At 69.7% G+C, this 17,955-nt stretch overlaps 1 protein-coding gene across 2 annotated transcripts in view; it reads left to right on the forward strand.

Annotated features, from left to right (window-relative positions):
- Positions 1-2,226: 2,226 nt before the first annotated feature.
- The window catches only part of IFT140 (intraflagellar transport 140), a gene marked incomplete at its 5' end in the record, with an annotated part of 33,517 nt that continues 17,788 nt past the window's right edge, over positions 2,227-17,955 (forward strand). The window contains 17 exons of one of the 2 annotated variants that reach the window (XM_084251617.1): positions 2,227-2,373; positions 5,023-5,244; positions 7,396-7,517; positions 7,611-7,753; positions 8,319-8,494; positions 9,119-9,210; positions 9,585-9,691; positions 10,194-10,339; positions 11,526-11,729; positions 11,804-11,876; positions 12,344-12,435; positions 12,915-13,042; positions 13,186-13,303; positions 13,871-13,995; positions 14,935-15,100; positions 15,827-15,958; positions 17,356-17,555. In XM_084251617.1, coding sequence (XP_084107743.1) covers positions 2,227-2,373; positions 5,023-5,244; positions 7,396-7,517; positions 7,611-7,753; positions 8,319-8,494; positions 9,119-9,210; positions 9,585-9,691; positions 10,194-10,339; positions 11,526-11,729; positions 11,804-11,876; positions 12,344-12,435; positions 12,915-13,042; positions 13,186-13,303; positions 13,871-13,995; positions 14,935-15,100; positions 15,827-15,958; positions 17,356-17,555 — 2,393 coding nt within the window. The remainder of the gene's footprint in view (positions 2,374-5,022; positions 5,245-7,395; positions 7,518-7,610; positions 7,754-8,318; positions 8,495-9,118; positions 9,211-9,584; positions 9,692-10,193; positions 10,340-11,525; positions 11,730-11,803; positions 11,877-12,343; positions 12,436-12,914; positions 13,043-13,185; positions 13,304-13,870; positions 13,996-14,934; positions 15,101-15,826; positions 15,959-17,355; positions 17,556-17,955) is intronic. The other variant, XM_084251618.1, reaches the window with a different exon arrangement.

The following is a 17,955-nucleotide window of genomic DNA, read 5'->3' on the forward strand; positions in this document are numbered from 1 at the left end:
GGAGCTCCCCCGCGCGCGCCCCGCGCAACATGGCCGCCGTTGTTTGTTCCGCGCCCGCCCGGCCGCCGCCGCCCCCGGCCCCCGCGCGCCCGCCCGCCGCCGCCCCGACCCCCGCCCCGCCGGTCGGCGCGGGGCGCGGGGGCGGCGGAGGGGCGCGGGCCCCGCCCGGGCCAGGAGGGGGTCCCGGCCGGGCCCGCGGCCTCCCGGGCCCCGCCGCGGCCTCGGGCGCGCACCTGCCCGGGGCCGGCCCGCCGGGAGCGGCAGCGGGCGCCGCGGCGCGGGCCGGGGTCCGGCCGCCCGGGGGCGCGGGGGCCGCGCGTCCCGGCAACAAAGGCGCCCGCGCGGGGGCCGGGCCGGCGTCGCCCCGAAGCCGCCGTCCGGGGGCGCCGGCCTCCGCGGGGGACGGGGGGAGCCCGCGGCCCGGGCGCCGCCGCGGGGCCGCCACAGGTGCGGGCGCGGCCGCCGCGGGGCGCGGGCTCGGGCCGGGCTCCGCGCGAGGCGCGGGCGGCGGCGCCCGCGGGGGTCGCCGTGGCCCCGGGGCGGGCGCGGGCCGGCCGCGAAGCCGCCGCCCGCGAGGCCCGGCCCCGCCGCGCCGCCCGGACGCGCGCCAGGCCGAGGGCGGGAGCCGCCGCCGGGCCGTCCCGCCGGCCGCACACAAAGGGAGCGGCGCCGCCCGCCGCCCGCCGCCCGCCGCCCGCCGCCCCGGTCACCTCCTGCATCCGCGCCGCGCCGCGCCGGCCTCTCCGGCCCCGGGGCCTCCCGGGCGCCCGCGCACCCCCCGGGCCGCGCCGCGCCGCGCCGCTCAGTCCCCGCGCCGGCAGCGGCCCGCGCGCCCCCCGGCACCTCCCTGGCGGCGGCGCGGCGGACGGGCTCGGCCCGCTCGCTCCCAGGCCCGGCCGCGGCGCTCGCGGCAGTTCCGGCTACGGCGGCCGGCGGAGACGGAGGCGACGCGCGGCGCGGGCGGGGCGGGGCGGCGCGGGCGGGGCGGCGCGGCGCGGCGCGGGGCCGAGCACGCCGCGGCGGCCGGCGCGCGCGCCCCCGGCGCGCTGCCATTGGTCGGCCGCGAGCGCGCGCGCCGGCACGCACGGCGCGGGGGGCGGGCCCGGGCGCGGGCGGGGCCGGGACGCCGGGCTCGCGGCCGGGCGGGACGGCGCGTCCCCGCGGATTGGCCGGGCCGCAGCCAATGGCGGCAGCGCGCGGGCGGCGATTGGCCGCGGCCGTGTTGACGGATGCGTGAGAAGACGGCGCCGCCGCGGCTCCTGCCCGCCGCCGGCGCGGGCCCGGGCGTCAGCGAAGAAGCGCCCGGCGCGCCGCGGGGTCCCGCGCCCGGCCCTGAGCGCCGGGAGGCCCCGCGGCCCGCCCGCCCCGCCCCGCCGTCTCGGGCCGAGCGCGCCTGGGCAGCGCCTCCCGCGGGCGCCGGCGCCGGGGGCAGCAGGCGGGCCGGGCCGCAGCTCCCCCGCCCGGGGCGACGCTCGCCCGCCCCCGATCGTCCTCGGCTCTCCCCGGCGCGCGCCGCGCGGCCTCGGCTGTTTCCGCGCTCGGCCGCGGGCGTTGCCACGGCGACGAGCGGCGGCGCCCGGCCGGCGGAGGTGAGTGCGGCCGCGGGCCCGGGCGGCCGCGCGCCGGGGACGCAGGGCCGGGATCGCCGGGGGCGGGCGGCGGGCCTCGGCGGCCGGGGGCTCCGCTGCGAGCCGCGAGGTGCCGTCCCGGGCGGCGCCTCCTCCCGGCCGTGGGCGCCGCCGCGGCCGGCGCTGGGTCTCGGGCGCATCCCGGGGACTGCGGCGCGCCCGTGGGCTGCTGCCCGCGCGGGGCCCCCGGAACGCCGCGGGCGGCCGGGTCTGGGGCCTCGTCGCAGGCGCCCGCCGCCTTCAGGGAGACGCTGCCGGCGGGGAGCAGGCGCCCCTAGGTGGCCCCGCGCGCTGGGGCCAAAGCCGCGCCCAGGCCAGTGCCCCGCGCGAGCCGCCGCGCCCCTCGCCCGGCGCGGGCGGGGACCCCACCTGCTCGCGGCGCGGGCGGGGCACAGCGAAGCACCCCAGGGTGCGGTGGGCGGGCCGCGGCCTCGGGGAGGGGGCTCCGTAGCCCAGAGGCCGCCGCGGGCGTGAGGGTCCCCCGGGCGCTGAGCTGCGGCCTCAGCCGTTTCGGGCGGGCTGGCCCGGCCGCCGCCCCCCTCCGCGCCCGGGGGCGCCGGTGACGCCGCGCGGCTCTCCCCCTGGCTGCAGACGCGCCATGGCCCTGTACTTCGACCACCGGGTGGAAGCCCCCGACTGGGCCGGGCCGCCCTCCCACATCAGCTGGCACCCCGTGCACCCCGTCCTGGCGGTCGCCTCTGTCAGCAGCGCCGCGGGAGGCCACGTGGACCTGTACCTGGAGCGCGTGAGTGCCCCCCACCCCGCCGGCGCCCCCACCCCACCTAGGCCTGACTGTTGTTCTTGGTGTGCGGGAGGGAGGCGTGTGAGGTGAGGTGGGGTGTGTGTGATGCGTATGTGGTGTGACGGGGTGGGAGGTGTGCGGTGAGGTGTGTGGGGGGGGTGTGAGCTGCAAGGGGGGCCGTGAGGTGTGTAGTGGGGTGTGATGGGCGTGGCAGGTGTGTGCTGGGAGGTGTGTGTGGGCTGTGAGGTGTGGGGCGTGTGAGGTATGTGGCGGGGCGTTGGTGTGGGGTGTGGTGTGTATAAGATGAGGTGTGTGGGGGCGAAATAGGGCATGTGTGAGATGTTTGGGATGTGGGGGGTGGGAGGTGTGTATGGGGGGTATGAGGTATGGGGGGAGGTGTGGAGTGGGATGTGGGGGGGTATGAGGTGTGGGGGGTGTGAAGTGGGGGGTGCGCACACAGCCGTCTTCTCGCTTCTTCGTGGAGGAAGCAACCTTGTCGGGCCCTGGGGCTCGGACTCCCTGACTGGCGCTGCTCCCCGCCCCCCTCAGCTCTGGGGCCTGCGTTCTCAGGAGCGCCCAGGACAGTCCGTGCACCTGCCCCCTGGCCCATCTCCTCCACCCTCACCCCGCCCCCCGCAGCTCTGAGGCCAGTGAGGGCCAGGGCTTGGCAGGTCTGCTCTGAGATCTGGGGGAGGATGAGGCCGGCCCCATCCCAGCCTCTGCTGGCGGCTGGCAGTCTTGGGGGCCCCGGGCTCGTACCAGCCTCGCCCCGTCTCCCTCCTTTGTCCGCGCTTCCGCTCAGGTATCCGAGGGCGCCGTCATGGGGCCAGGGCTATCCCAGGGACTTCACCCTAGCGTGACCACCTGCAAAGCCCCTGTTTGCACGCCAGGGCCTGTCGCCCATACCGCGTGTTTGGATTGCACGGTTCAACCCACGGTAACGGTTTAGAAGCTTTTCCCACTTTCACGTCTCTCCCTCGATGCCCAGTACGCAGCCCACCTCACGCTGCACCCAGAAACCCGGGTTCCCTCCCACGCACCCCTCCACGCTCTGCTGTCCCTCCATGATGGCGCCAGCGCTGGGCGGCCCACACATCTGTGTGACAGGCCTGCGTGCTTTGGGGCCGTCTGCTGTGCTGAGCTCCCGGGAAGTCCCAGAAGCACTCCGGGGGCTGAGGGGCCCGTCTTGCCTCTACCTCCTGCCCTTGGTCATCCAGCCCTTGCCAGCCCTTCACCTTTCCCAGCGGCACCCTGAACTCACCGGGCCGCTCTGCTCCCCCTCCTCGCCCGAGTTTCAACATCTCGGGGTGACCCATGGACCTGTGCCTCCCGCTCCTCCACTTCTGAGCTGCAGATGAACGGTTCAGCTGTCACCGGCGCACCTGGAGCATAAACGCCAGCGCCCACAGCTTCGCGCACATTTTCCTGCACGAGCATCAGGCCACCAGCCTAAGAGTCCCCTTGTCCCGACGCCCAGACCCGGGCTGGGGCTGACGGCGGGAACCGCCGCTGGGTTTCTGGCTCCACCTGAGCCTCTGAGGAAGAAGCACAACCTGAGGCAGCGGGTACCCATGGCCACTCCCGTGCTGCGACTCCACGCACACGTCACTCCTGGGCCGTGGCCCCAGCGCCCTAGGCAGGCCGCCCGTCTCCCTCCGCGTCCCTTCTCGGCCCCCAGCGTGGCTTGCCTTGTGCCTGCCGCACCCACTTCCTCGACCTTTTGTGTAACGGCTGCTGAGGTCTTCAGGTGGAAGTGGCTCAGTGGCCACTTCTGCGGAAGTCTTCCCTGCCCCGTCGGGACGCACCCTCCCTCCTGTGGGTTGGAGGCGGGACACCAAGGGGACCCACGGTCGGCTGGCCCGTGGCCTGGCGCGCTCTGACTCAGCCCCTTCAGAGGAGCGGCCTCCCTCTGGGGGTCAGAGAATTCAGACGCGTCTTGTAAAATTTTGGGATAAGCGTCATTACGTTTCAAGGAAACAGAGCTTTGAAATTCAGAAAGCTTTTTAATGTTGAAGTAAGACGGGGCGCACTTTCTGAGGGCGCCGGGATGGCAGGCTTGGCCGTCATGGTTTAGCGAGTGACAGGCAGAGGTGGCTGTGGCAGGCGTGGCTGAAGGTGCTGGGCCAGCCCGGCGGACGAGCTGAGCACAAACTGAGCTAGTCGGTGTGAACACACGTGTGCTCTGAACCCGCTTCCCTCGAACTTCCTAGGAAACACGATGCGCAGGCACGATGCCGTTAGCTGTCAGGCGTGACGTGGCGACACGGGGCATAGCCTGGGGGACTGCGCTCTTAGAGGACAGCGGCTCGCCAGCCCCATTGCAAAAATAACGGGTCTGACCCTGAAGGGGACTGGCGGTAGCTGGGCCTTGCTCTGGGAACGCTGGGGTCCCCGAGCTTCGTCTGCCTGACCCGCTTACCGTTTTTGTGAATAAAGTTTTATTGGAAGCCAGCGAGCACAGAGCCTGCTCCTTCCCACGCAGGCCCATGGGGTTGTCGCTGACCTGTGGGCCAGGCCTTCACCCGGGGCACCCCAATGGAGCTTCAGTAGGGCCTTTCCTCTGCCAGCTGCTCTCAATTTTGCGCGTGAGCCGGGAGCTCTCAGAGCAGCTGCCACTGACTGTGACACAGCGTTTCCTTGGTGTCCACGCAGGGTGAGCACGTGCCCGACACGCACATGGAGAGGTCCTTCCGGGTCACCTCCCTGAGCTGGCACCCCACGCGGCTGGTCCTGGCCGTGGGCTGGGAGACCGGAGAAGTGACGGTGTTTAATAAGCAGGAGAAGGAGCAGCATCCGGTGCCCCCGACGCACACAGCCGACGTCACTGTTCTCACCTGGAGCCCCAGTGGGAGCTGCCTGGTGTCGGGGGACAGGGTAAGCGGGCAGCGCTGGAGGTGTGGCCGCCAAGCGCAGGGGACCTTGTGGGGTTGGTAAAGGCTCCCTTCAGACCCAACGCCAGCAGCAATCTCTGGGGGGGGGGGGGGCGAGGCCCCGCCCCTGCCTCGCTCTCCACCCTCACAGCTGCCTCTGCACCAGCTCCCTCTCCCGACTCGGCTTCTGGTCTCGGGAGGAGCAGCGCCCCTCGCCTGTGGGGGCTTCGCGGCCGTCCCACTATCAGTTTGCTTCCCTTCATTCCGGAGGGTTTTCTTTTTTTCTCCATTCCTTTCCCGCTCAAGGACGGCGCCCAGCCCAGCCCACCTCCGAAGCTGGCTGCCCGCACACGCAAGGAGTAAGAGTTCAAGGTCACCGTGCCACGTCCTGTCCGGACCGTGCGCACACTGTTCATTGCTCAGGCGTGAAGAGCGGCCCAGTCCGGGCCGCCCAACCTCGGGACGGGAGCACCCCGTCCTCCCAAGGAGGCTGAAGCCTGTCCTGGCCCTGGTGTCATGGACTCAGGCAGGAAGGAGACAAGCAGAGCCACGCCGAGATGCCATCCCCCGCGCGGTCACTAGGGAGACCACCGCAGGCTGGCCCGCCCTGAGCCCACCGAGTGTCCCCTCCAGGAACCGGCTCCCGGAGGTCTGGGGCTGGCGCTGCGGGGTCTGCACTGGCGCTTCCCACCCTGATGACAAAGCATCACTCACCGGGCTCCAGCCCCCCGACCTGCCGGCCTCTGCCCCGGACCAGCACGGCCAGGGAGGTGGCAGGACCCCAGTAGGGGATGCCGGGTGGACGTCTCAGGAAGCAACCTGGAAAATTCTAGGGTCAAGGAAGTTCTGGACGTTCGAGCAAGTGCGGGCGGACTGCCCGGGAAGGAAACATTTCATCTTCTGTCCTCGCCTGCGTCTGACCTACACGCATTTCACTCTTTAGCTTTTGTTAGCTTTTACCTTGAGGAGTTGCTGCAGAGGAGCTGTTGGCGCTTTTCACTTGTCGCGTTCACGGAGTTGGCAAAGTCCAGGACACTCAGCGCCCCGAGAGCGTGACTGACGTGCGTGCGCTCACGACACAGCTTCGGGGGCTTGCTGCGTGGGCTGCTTTGACTGACGTCCTTTCGAGATCCTGTTCCTGTGCGCCGAGGTGGTGCCGCCCGGCGCGGGGCAGTCAGAGGTCAGAGGACGGGCCTGCTCGCCCAGCTGCCCCAGCTGGAAACTGCCCAAGGAGTGCGGGGTCGGGGCAGAGGAGCCAAGGCCGCCAAATCCTGCCCGCATCCCCAGGCGGGGCCTGACAGGGCCGCCCTCCCTCCCCGGGGCTGCGCGGACTCGGCCGGGGCCATAGCCCAGAAGGCTAGATTGACCGTGACACCCTCGCAGCACCCACGTAGCAGTTTGTGTGGGTTTCCAGCCAGAAAGGACGGGCCTCCTGGGCGAGGCAGAGTTTCGTGTGGGCGGAAAACGGGCCTGGAGGGGCTCATGCCGGAAGCAGGGCCCAGCTCACCGTAGGGCGGCGCCCGGTGGCCTGGCCGGGCTGCAGCCGCCCCCCAGAGTGAAAGCCAAAGGTCCGGCCCCATGTGCCCAAGGAGACCACCAAGTGGGCAGGGGTTGCCCCGGGAAGATCTCAAGCACCTCGCACCATGACTCCGCTCTCGTGCCCCCAGCTGTGCAGGAGGGAAGGGCCCAGCCACACAGCAGGGACAGCCTCGGCCAGGAGTGGAGGTCTGCAGCAGCCGTCAGCGAGGCTGTGGGCCTCTGTGGTCCCCCAGACCTCAGCAGGCCTATGCGGACCAGCCACCCCCACCCCGAACTGCCAGGATCATCAAGATCAGTGCGCCTAAGACCCCAGCCGGCCCAGGGGGCATGGGGCGCCACACATAGGGCCTGGGCCGGGCCTAGGGCAGGGAGGTGTGGGGGGCAGAGGCTGCAGGCATTGGGGGGACTGGGGAGCGGCAGCAGCGCTGTGTCGGCTCAGGCTGCGACCTGCACCCACGTTGAGGCTTCAAAGTGTGGCGGGGTCCCCGAGTCACCCTGCCGCCACCCGAGTCGGCTCACTGGTCGGGGCACAAAGCGCTGGGGCTGCTCACCTGCTGCCGCCGGTGAGCCCTCACACCGGTGAGCCCCTCCACACCCTCAGTGTTGGCTTTTCCAGCTTGGCGTCCTGCTCCTGTGGCGGCTAGACCAGAGGGGCCGCGTGCAGGGCGCGCCCCTGCTGAGACACGAGTACCGGACGCGCCTGACACACTGCGTCTTCAGGCTGCCCCCGCCTGGCGAGTAAGTGCGGCCACGGCTGCGGGCACCTCCTGGGGTGGCTCCCAAACCCCCCCGCCACCCGGAGCCTGACTTGGAGGTGCTGTCGGCTTCCAGGGACCTGGTGCAGCTGGCGAAGGCAGCTGTGAGCGGAGACGAGAAAGCCCTAGATATGTTCAACTGGCGAAAGAGCGGCCTCGGGGGCCTCCTGAAGACGGGCTCCCAGGAGGGGCTGTCGCTCTTCGTTGGCCTGGAGGATGGTGAGGGGTTGGGCAGGGCGGCTCCTCGCGGCGGGCTCCGTTCTGTGGGAGGCCATCGTGACCGCGCCGTCAGCGGCAGCTGCACCCCGGCTCCCGGTTGCTGGTTGGTGGCGCGGCCGCTCGGTCTGTGGTGTCACACGCCTCCCCTGGGCTGGGGCTCGCGGGGTGCGGTGCGGATGGGCAGGTGCGGCTGCTCCGGCCAGGCCACCCCGCTACCAAGGTGGTGGCCCAGCGCTGTCTTCCCAACCTGCCCGGCCCCCAGCTGCCCGGCGCTGGCCGCCCGCACGGCTGCAGGGGGCACTTATGTCCACGGGCACCTGCTGCTGGGGAAAGGCGGGCCTGCAGGTGGCTGGACCAATGTGGGGGCCTCGTGTTTGTCGCAGTACAACTGCCTCCCCTTCAGGAGGGAGGGGACAGCGGTGGGCACATCCCCGGGGGGCCGCCAGAAGCTGAAGGCACATTACCCTGGAGATCAGCCCATGAGGCCTCACGCCCCCGCATGTGGGGTGCTGGGGGTCAGCTTCCCTGAGGGAGGCGTGCTGAGGGTGCTGGCCCCGGCCCCCAGGGACGGTGCACTACGTGGACGAGAAGGGCCAGACGGCCCGGGCGGCGGCCACGGACGGCGCCATCCACACGCTGCACTACATGGAGAGGCGGGAGGCCCTGGTGGTGGTCACGGAGAGTCTGCTGCTGTCCCTGCTCCTGGTGCCGCGCCAGGGCGAGGCCGAGGAGGTGATGAAGGTGGGTGAGCGGCTCCGTGTCCAGGGGCCACCCCGCTCGGTCAGGGTGTTCAGATCGCTGGCGTAGGGACCACAGCCAAGAACACTCCAGGGCCCAGCGTGGGGGGGCGCCGCGCCTGGGTCTGCCCGCCCCCTCTGGCGGCCGTCAGCACTCACAGGGTGCTGTCGCTGGCCGGCTGGTCTTGCAGCGCCTCCCCCAGCCCCAGCTGCCAGCAAGGGCTGTCCGGGCAGCAGTCGGCACGCAGTGGGTGGCCCCTGGGGGTCCCTGCCCCTCCGAGCCATCCTGTGAGCTCCTGGTTCATGCCGTGGCCCATGCCCCAGGGGCCGCAGCTCCCAACCCCTGCGCCTGCTCCCGAAGGCCGCTGAGCCGGCCGCTGCTCTGGCTGAGCTCACTGTTCTCACTGGCTGAGACCTGGCCCCGTCCCACCCGGGTTCTGCTTCCCCGGCCCCGGCAGGCGGCTGGGCTGGCTGCAGGCCCTGCCCCTCCCGGCAGCACCGTTAGCGGGGCCCTCGGGCTGCCCTTCCCAGCGCCTGAGACGCACAGCCTCCCCAGAGCCCGCCGACCCCCGCGGCCCAGCCACGCTGCCAGCTGGGCCCGCGCTCCCTGTGCTGTTTCTGTCCTCAGGTGAAGCTGAGCGGGAGGACGGGCCGCCGGGCAGACATCGCTGTGATAGAGGACAGCCTCCTGGTGATGGCCGTCGGGGAGGCCGTACTCAGGTGAGAGCAGGCACAGACACCGCCCTGCTGCCTCACGAGTGAAACTGTCACTGGTGTGTAACTCGTAAGGCCCCCCGGTAGCGGAGGGGCCTCACGATGCAGCACGCGCATGTGACTAGAGCCGGCGAGCCTACTGCCCGGGCCCGGCGCCGGCATGGGGGTGCGCCTGGGCCATGGGGTCAAGGCACCACATCCCTGTCCTCACCGAGCCATCTGGCAGCAGCTGTGCCCTTGGGTGGTGAGCGGGGTGGCGGCGGTGTGAGGGGCTGCTCTGCGGTGTGAGGGGCCCCCACGGAGCCCCGAGGGCTGTGTCTTCCTGGCTTTTAAGCAGACAGAGCAACTGGGCCCCTGTCGGGCTCCCGCCGCCCTCGTAGGTTCTGGGACCTGGAACGAGGCGAGAACTACGTGCTGGCCCCAGATGAGACGCTTGGCTTTGAGAAAGGGGAGAACGTAAACTGTGTTTCTTATTGCGAAGTCAAAGGTGAGATGCCCGGCTGGGCCCACGGTGACCACTGTGACAGTCACCTCCAAGGTGGCATTACGGCCCCGAGACCCAGGCGAAGCGCGAGGGTTTGTGGCAGGTGCACCACCCAGCCGCCCCCCGGCTCCTGCCACCCTGGGATAGGACGGAGACCCTGCAGCGCCCTTGGGGGGCACCAGAGCCGCTCAGGCTACGCTGCTGGTGCCGGACATGCTCTGCTTTGCTGGCAGCGAGGATGGGGCAGCGCTCCTGGGGCAGAGGTCACCGGGAGATAGCAGCACCTCCACACCTAACCCTGCACGGGCACCACCCCCCACATGGCCTTTGCACACATTGCCCCCCACTCCACGCGCCCCCGGCATACACCGTGCATGCGAGTTGCATGGCAGGCGGCAGCGGCCCTAGGAGGATGGTGCCCAGAGGGCCAGAGGGGCCGGTGCAGTCACGGGCACTTGCTGCTGCTTCACTCTCAGACATAGTCGGTGCGAACTTTGACCTCCAGGTGTCCTGGCGGCGGGCACTGACAAAGGACGGGTGGCCATGTGGAGCAGAGTGCCAGGACCCCCGGGCAGTCGGGGAGCGGAGGGCAGAGACGGGTGGACGCTTCGGACCCCCACGGAGCTCGAAGGGAGTGTCATGCAGGTCAAGGTAGGCGTGGGGGTCGGGCAGGGGGCACACGGTGTCCTGGAGTTCGGGTTTCAGGATGGCAGACGAGAGAGCGGGCCCGTGGGGTCTGTCCATCCTCCATTGAAACCGGCTTCCCGAGCTACGTGACTGGGCTGTAAACCTAGCCACGGCTTTGAGGCTGCCACAATAGGTCTTAGAACATTTCCTCTCCCCAGCCGGACAGCTCTGCCGCTAGCTCTCGCTTCCCACCCCCGGCCCCCATCTCTCCAGCTGCCCAGGGAGTGCCTGCGGCCCGCTGCCCTAGGGCCCTCACCCGCCATCCGGGTGCGCGCTCAGGGCCCCTGTGCTGGCTGGCGAGGAGGGCACCCCCGCCCATGGCCAGAGCCCTCGGCACAGGTCTCAGGCGAGCAGTCTCTGGTTGAACCTGCAAGTTCGAGATCTTTATGACGAGATCAGAGTAGGGGGCTGGAAATAGCGTGAAATAGCATAGCTTTGTTAGCCTCTGGTAGCGGAAGAGCTTTGGACAACAAGGTGGCGACCCAGAGCAGAGGACGCTTGCCACAACTGGGCAGAGGGCACGCTGGAAGTGAGAGAACAGCCTGGGTGGGGGGCCGGCCGGGGCGTGCCCCTCCGTCTCCACACGGACGACATGCCGGTCCTCGGTCGCCATGGCCGCTCCAGGCACGTCTTGCGTTTTCGTGCAAGAAGGGGTCTTTGCGCAGGAAGCTACGATTTTAAACTGACGGCGCTTCTTGCTTCAGAGGCGTTAGAACACAGGCCGCGGCAGAACTCACGCTGTGAGATGGACATCAGGTGGACGGGTGAGGGGTGGCACCTGCGTAGCCGGAAGTGCCCGCAGAGGCCCCCCCGCCCCAGGCGGCCTCCCCCTCACTATGGACCTGCCGACCACAGGGGCGTCCAATAAAAATAGCCAGACGCTCATGCCTGCCCTCGGGTGGGCTGGCACCCTTGGCAGGCCAGAGGCACGGCGTGGGCCCTGGGCGTCCGGGACGCTGGGGGCACCTGCATGCAGAGGGAGGGGGCGGGCGGGCACGGGCACACGTGCCCCCAGGGAGTCAGCCATTCGGAGCTTGTCTTGAAAGTATAGATTTTTCTCTCGTGAAGTCGGTTTGAAGCGTTGAGGAGACGAGACGGTGCGCGGAAGCGGCCGGCACCTGACTGCCCCTCTCCCCACCCCGGGCTGCAGTGGGGCTCCCGCAAGCACCTGCTGGCCGTGGACAGCGTCCGCTCCGTGGTCATCCTCAGCGAGCAGGCCATGTCGTCCCACTTCCGCCAGCGCGTGGCCGCGGTGCAGACCGCCCCCGGCCTGCTGCACGTGGCCTTCCTCGCCTCCGGGGCCACGCACAGCCTGCACACCGACATGCACGTCAGCGGCGTCTTCGCCACCAAGGTGCGGCGGTGGCGCGGGCTGGCCTGGGGGCAGAGGGTGGGTGGCGGCCGCGCCTGATCCCTGGTCTCCCGTAGGACGCGGTGGCCGTCTGGGATGGGAAGCAGGCGGTGATCTTCGAGCCTTTTGGAGCCGCGCTGCGAAGCGCAGGTGGGGCTCCCCTCAGGCTCCCAGCCCCTGCCTTTTCTCCCTCGCCGAGTGCTGACACCTGCAGCAGGCGGGGGTTGAGGGGGGAGGCTGGCACAGGCGACGGCGCCCCCGTCTCAGCTCCCGATGGCCCCGGCTGTGCCCCAGGCCTGTGGGGCTGGGTAGCGCCTTTCTTCCCACCCCCCACTCAGCGCCCTCTTGACCCCGTTCCTGCTGCGGTGCCCAGCACGTGTAGACCAGGCCCACGTCAGGCGCAGGCGCCCTAAGGGGCCACGAGCGCAGGCAGGCAGTGGCCCAAAATGTCCCGGAGAACAGCAGGCACCTGCTCTGAGGCCAGGACACAGCCCTCGAGAGCCCCTCCTAGGCACACTGCAGGCGCAGGGACCCCTGGGCACGGGGCCCAGGAGCGGGCACCTGGGGAGGAGGGCTGGCCTGGTCATACGGGAGGCCGACGGCCGCATCTCCTCCAGGCACTTTCCCCTGCGACTCCCCGGCACTGGCCATGCATGAGGACAGCGTTTATACCGTGGAGCCCCACCGGGTTCAAGTTCGAACCTGGCAGGTAACCCCCCTGGTGCGGGGTGGATGGCAGAGCTGGCGGCCTGGGAGCCGGCCCTCCGCGGCTGGCCCCCAAGTCTGCCCTCGTGCTCCAGGGGTACAGGAGAAGGTGGCAGGGCTGCTCCTCCCACGATGCTGGGGGTTGCAAGGAAGTGGGCCTCGAATGCTGGGGCTGGCCCTGGGGTGGGCACACGCCCTGCCTTTCCGAACGTGGGCGTGGGGGCTCGGCTGCGGGGTTGCAGCTGCTGCCGAGACCCACGACTGCATGTGGAGAGGCTTGCACGTGGAGGGATGCCCTCCGCCTCTGGGAGCAGTCCCCTGCCCCCGGCACCCTCTCACCCATCTGCTGCCTCTGCTCTCCTCTGCACCACCCGCTGGTGGGCCTGGCAGCTCCGGCCTCGGGCGCAGGCAGGGCTGCCCTGGGCTGGGATCCAGCGGGGACCGCAGGGTCGCAGCCCCGCAGCCTGCTTTCCTCACCCCCAGGGCACTGTGAAGCAGCTCCTGCTTTTCCCAGAGGCCGAGGGGAGCCCCTGCTTCTTTGACATCTGTGGGAACTTTCTGGTTGTGGGGACGGACTTGGGATACTTCAAAAGCTTCGATCTTTCCCGAAGGTGCGTCTCTGCCCAGATAGAAGCACTGCAGCTCAGAGCCGCACCCGTGGTGGGTGGCTCGGTGGGCCAAGCCCTCTCTGGCACCGTCTGGGGCGGCCTGGTGGGGACTTGTGGCGGCCGTGGGCTGAACCCCGTCCCCATAGGGAGGCCAAGGTGCACTGCAGCTGCAAGAGCCTGGCCGAGCTGGTGCCGGGCGCAGGGGGCCTGGCCTCACTCCGGAGCAACGCCAACGGCGGCAGGATCAGCATCCTCCTGCACAAGGTGAGCGTGGGCCTCCTGCAGCAGCCTTGCATTGAGGCGGGACCACGGTTGGCGCCCCCTGTAAGCGGTGACCTTATGTAGGCACTGGCTGATTCCGGGGCTGTGCCCGCCCCCTTCTAGCCCCGGGGTTCCCATGGCCCAGGGAGAGACCCCGTCCCTGCAGCCACCCCCACCCCAGGCCTCCCGTGGCTGGGGGTGCCGGTGCGTAGCAGTGGCTCGTTCCCTGTGGGCAGGAGTCTTGGTCGCAGTGAACGGAGGCCACGAAGGCCAGGCCTAGGCGGAGCAGCGAGCTGTGCCCTGCATGCTCCGGCTTTCTGGGAGCAGAGGCGCTGGGAACCAGACGCCTCTTGCTCCCTCGAGGGCGCCCCACATGGGAGCACCCAGATCGGCTGGATAGCCGGGCCTACCCTCGCCCGGGTTAAGACGCAGCTTAGAGCTCCTCAAACTACAAAGCAGCAGTTCTAGCTCCAGTCCCGTGGGGAAAAGGGAAGTTGCCGTCCCGGTCACACGGGCCAAAGCCAGGCATGGGGTGCCTGGCAGCGCCCTGAGCTCTCGCTCATCCCCTAGGCCGACCGCAGCCCTGACTCCAGGGTCTGCTTCTACGACGTTGACATGGACATGGTGAGCATCTTGGACTTGAAGACGGGCCTCCTTGACCAGCGCGAGGCCTTCAGCGGGCCGGAGGCCAGGAGGTAAGTCAGGGCTCGGGGTGCTGTTGACACAAGACTCGCGCTGTCCACTCTGGGCCACCTCCAAAGCCCTTGGCCCCCACCAGAGTAGACACCAAAGGTGGGCAGAGCCTTCAGCAGCCGGCAGGGAGCTGCGTCCTTCACCTCAGGAGCTCTGGCTGGAAACTCGGGCTTCTGAGCGGGCGCCTTGGGGCCCGGGTGTGGGGCCCTTCAGACTGGCCCTGCCGAAGCAGGTGCTTCAGGCCAGCGGGTGCCACCCACCCGCGCACACCCCCTCCCTTCAGAGCCCTTGTTCCGTGGCCGGGCACCTGGCGGCCCCACTGACATGCTGGTCCGCGCCTGGCACCTGGCCTAGCTCCACCTGTCCCCTCGAAGTCTCCCCTGCATTTCCTGCGTCACCCCAGTGACTGCCACTTGGCCCACCCCAGCCCCCCACCCCACCGCGGACCCCCAGCTCTGGCTGGAATTGTCTGCATTCACACTCTCCCCTGCTCAGCCTGGCGGGGTCTCGGCTTCCCTGTTGGGGGCCATAGCCTGAGTCCAGCCTGCCCCCCACGCCCTGTGCTCGGTGCAATGCAAGCCCACCCCCACGTACTGGCCCCTGGAGGGACGTGGCGCTGAGGCTCGTGGGTCCTGAGGGCCCTGCCTGGCTATGGCCACCACCTGCCCATCTGAAGAGCTGCTCCTTCTTGTGTCCCCCATTTGCCCCCCACTCTGAACTGAGCGGTGGCCTGGCTCAGGCCCAGCCACGATGCTCAGCAAGGGCACCCCCCCCACCCCAAGCCTGTAGGAGTGTTGGCAGAGTGCACCCCTGGGGCACAGGGGCCTGAGCCGGTCCCTGAGAAGTGGAGACCAGTTGACAAGGCTGCTCAAGACCCTGGGGCCGGCTTCCGGGGGCCAGGACTGACTCTTCTCAGGGTCACACCCGCCTTCACCTTCCAGGAGCTGCGTCATTGCGGACGAGCACCTGAGGGACCTGGTTCCTGTGAGCCACTTCTGGGACCAGAGCGAGCCCCGGCTATTCGTGTGTGAAGCCATGCGGGAGGCGCCAGAAGCCCCCCTGCAGCCCACTGACAAGAGGTCTCCCGGCCAGGACCCAGGCCCCGCGGTAGGCCCCCCAAAGTGTGCGTGTCCGGGCAGGGCTCCCCTCCCCACGGCCATGTGCTGGTGAAGAGACCCCTCCCTGTAGCTGTGGTGCCTGCGGCTTCTGGGCAGGTGCCGTTCTAGAACCTTCTGCAACCTGGGACAGGGCCCATTTACCACAGCGTCCCTGGCCTTGGTCACTGCCCTCCACCCTCGAGGCCCGTGTCGGCCCCTCAGGGCTGGGCCTTTGATACTCACCAAGTCTTGTGTCTCGACGAACGTTCAGCCTTGGCTGTGGAAGCCCAGGGCCTGCCAGTGTCAATGCTGGTCCCTGGGGCACCCCGTGGGGCCTCGGCAGGTTCCCAGGCGTGGCCAGCCCTGCCCCTGCCCCATGCTAAGCATCTGGCCCGAGAACGCCCAGCATCCAGGCCCTCAGAGTTCCAGAAATAAACTCCACACTTGGCTTGGGAAAGCTGAGTGGACGCTCCTGCCCCTGAGGGGGAGGAAGACCCTGCCTGGGGCCCCGTGTGCATCAATGGGTCCAGCGACAACCCACCCCACCAGCCAGGACCCGGGGCCGGCCAGCCACAGCTGGCCCTCACAGGCCATGGCCCCAGGGTGGAAAGGCCGCCTCTCCTGCCCAGGCCCCGGCGGGAGGCTGGCTGGCTGCAGGAGGGCTGCCGCTGGGCCAGGCACGTGGCCCTCTGCCCCCTGGTCTGGGCAACATCCCGTGAGCTCTCCCTCTCCCCAGGCGGATGTGCTGGTTCTGTCCTTCTTCGTCTCTGAAGAGCATGGCCTGCTCCTCCACGACAGCTTCCCCCGGCCTCCCGCCTTCCAGGCTCTGCTGGGCATGGAGGTGCCCCACTACTACTTCGTGAGGAAGGTGCGTGCCCTCCTGGTGGCCGGGGCTCCCACAGCCAGTGGGCTCCCGGCTGGGCCTTGCGAGGCTGGCATCGGCCTCAGGTCTGTAGCCCTTGGTTTCCTGTCTCATGCCCCTGCTCTCGACGGACCACACTTTCCCGCACGCCTGCCTGACGGCGCGCAGCCCCAAGCAAGGAGAGGAAGGGGTGCTCTCCGGCCCCAGTGTAGCCCGAAACCCAGCCCTGTGCTGCCTTGTGCTCCTGATTAGTAGTGGGGTAAGGCCTGGAGGAACCCTCGCACGCAGCTCTCTCTGGGGTCCCCTCTGCTGCTGCCGCCTTCTGGGAGCACAGCTGCCACGCCGGGCTCTGTGGCCCCACTGGGCTGCCCCGGCCGATGGGGATCTGGCAGGAGGGCCAGGCCCTGAGCCAGGGTGAGGGCTGCGTAGCCCTGCTCACGCCACCCCTGTAATGCCACTCCTGCCGGCCAGCCCCCCGGCCAGCACAGGTGCAGCAGGCACGGCCGTGGAGGGCAGCTTGGGCAGGCGCCCCATCCCCAGATCTGCGCTTCCCAGCATCTGGGGGCTGCTCAGCTGACAGCTCCGCTGACCAGACTGTTGGGCAGCCTGGCTCTGCCCAGTGACCAGCCCCCTCTGTCTGTGCCGGAAACAACACCCACGGCCTGGCCCCCAGAGGATCCACCCCAGGCCTCAGCCCTTGCTCCGCGCCCTCCCTGCCAGAGCTGTTGAGGGCGGTGCGTGTGGTCAGTGCTCTCCAGCCGGCACCCTCTATCTGTGCACTTTGCGTGCCTCACACTCACGCGAGGTCCAAACCATAGCACCAGTTCCAGCCGCAGCCCCCTCCTGGACCGTGGTTGCTTCTGGTCCATGCTTATGCCCACCCTGCTCTGGCAGCCCTGCCGTGTGCCAGCCCGTCCCCACCCACTCTGCGCTCCTGCGCCATGGGCTGGGGAGCAGCGCGGTGGACAGCAGGAGGCGGGGCCCACAGGCATTTTCCAGAAGTCAGGGGGCCCACGAGTGTGGAGCAGGGCCCTGGCTCAGCGCTCAGGGAAGGAACTGCAGGCAGGGCTGGGGGAGAGGCAGGAGGCTAGGTTTCTGGGGAGCTGCCGGCACATAGCAGTCCCTGCTGGGCCTGGAGGGCCGCCTGCTCCCACCAGCGGGGCGACCTTGAGCTGTCTGGGAGGCCATGCAGGGTGCACCGGGCGTTCTCCTGGAGAGGAGACGGTGGCCACGTGCTCCTCTCACTGCAGGCCTGGGGGCACTGGGGAGCGGAGGCTGCTGAGCTGCCAGCTGCGCCCCTGAAGTTGAGCCAGCACCAAGGCCTGGGATGGGGGCACCCGGGGCTGCTGCGGCCTCTGGCAGCTTTCCACACTTGACCCCTGCATGTGTGCTTTGCCCCACAGCCAGGAGAAGTGACCCCAGAAGACAGGGCAGAGCCAGGGTGGCCCGCTGGACTCCAGGTGGTGGGCAGGAGGCCCCTGCGGGACTTCGTGGGGCTGGAGGGCTGCGACAAGCCAACGCGGGACGCCATGCTCAACTTCAGCTTCTTCGTCGCCGTCGGAGACATGGACGAGGCCTTCAGGTCTATCAAACTCATCAAAAGGTGAGGCTCACGGGCCCGTGCTCTGCCGCCCTCTCAGGAGGTCCTGGCCGTGGTGTCCGGGCGTGTGGCGCCAGCTCACTCAGCATGTAAGGGCTCAGCTGGGCCACTCACCCCTCTGAAACCACCCCTCCACCTCAGTGACCAGAGACCAAATTCGGAACGGTCAGGTGCAGGCGTCGGGGCTCTTGGGGAGCAGATGGTGCCGCGGCCCCGAGTCCCTGCTCACGGCCGCCCGCAGGGAGCGCTGGCCGCTGAGCAGGAAAGCAAAAGCCAAACGGCAAAACCCAGATGGGGTGAGAGGTGCCCTGGGCTGAAAGGCCAGGATCGGCCGCATTCAGAGCCCCTCACCTGCCCGAGGACTCGCAGGCACATCTCCATTTCCAAAGAGCAGAAAACATTT

This window comes from Talpa europaea, assembly GCF_964194135.1.
Source record: "Talpa europaea genome assembly, chromosome: 12".
NCBI classification, from domain to species: Eukaryota; Metazoa; Chordata; class Mammalia; order Eulipotyphla; family Talpidae; genus Talpa; species Talpa europaea.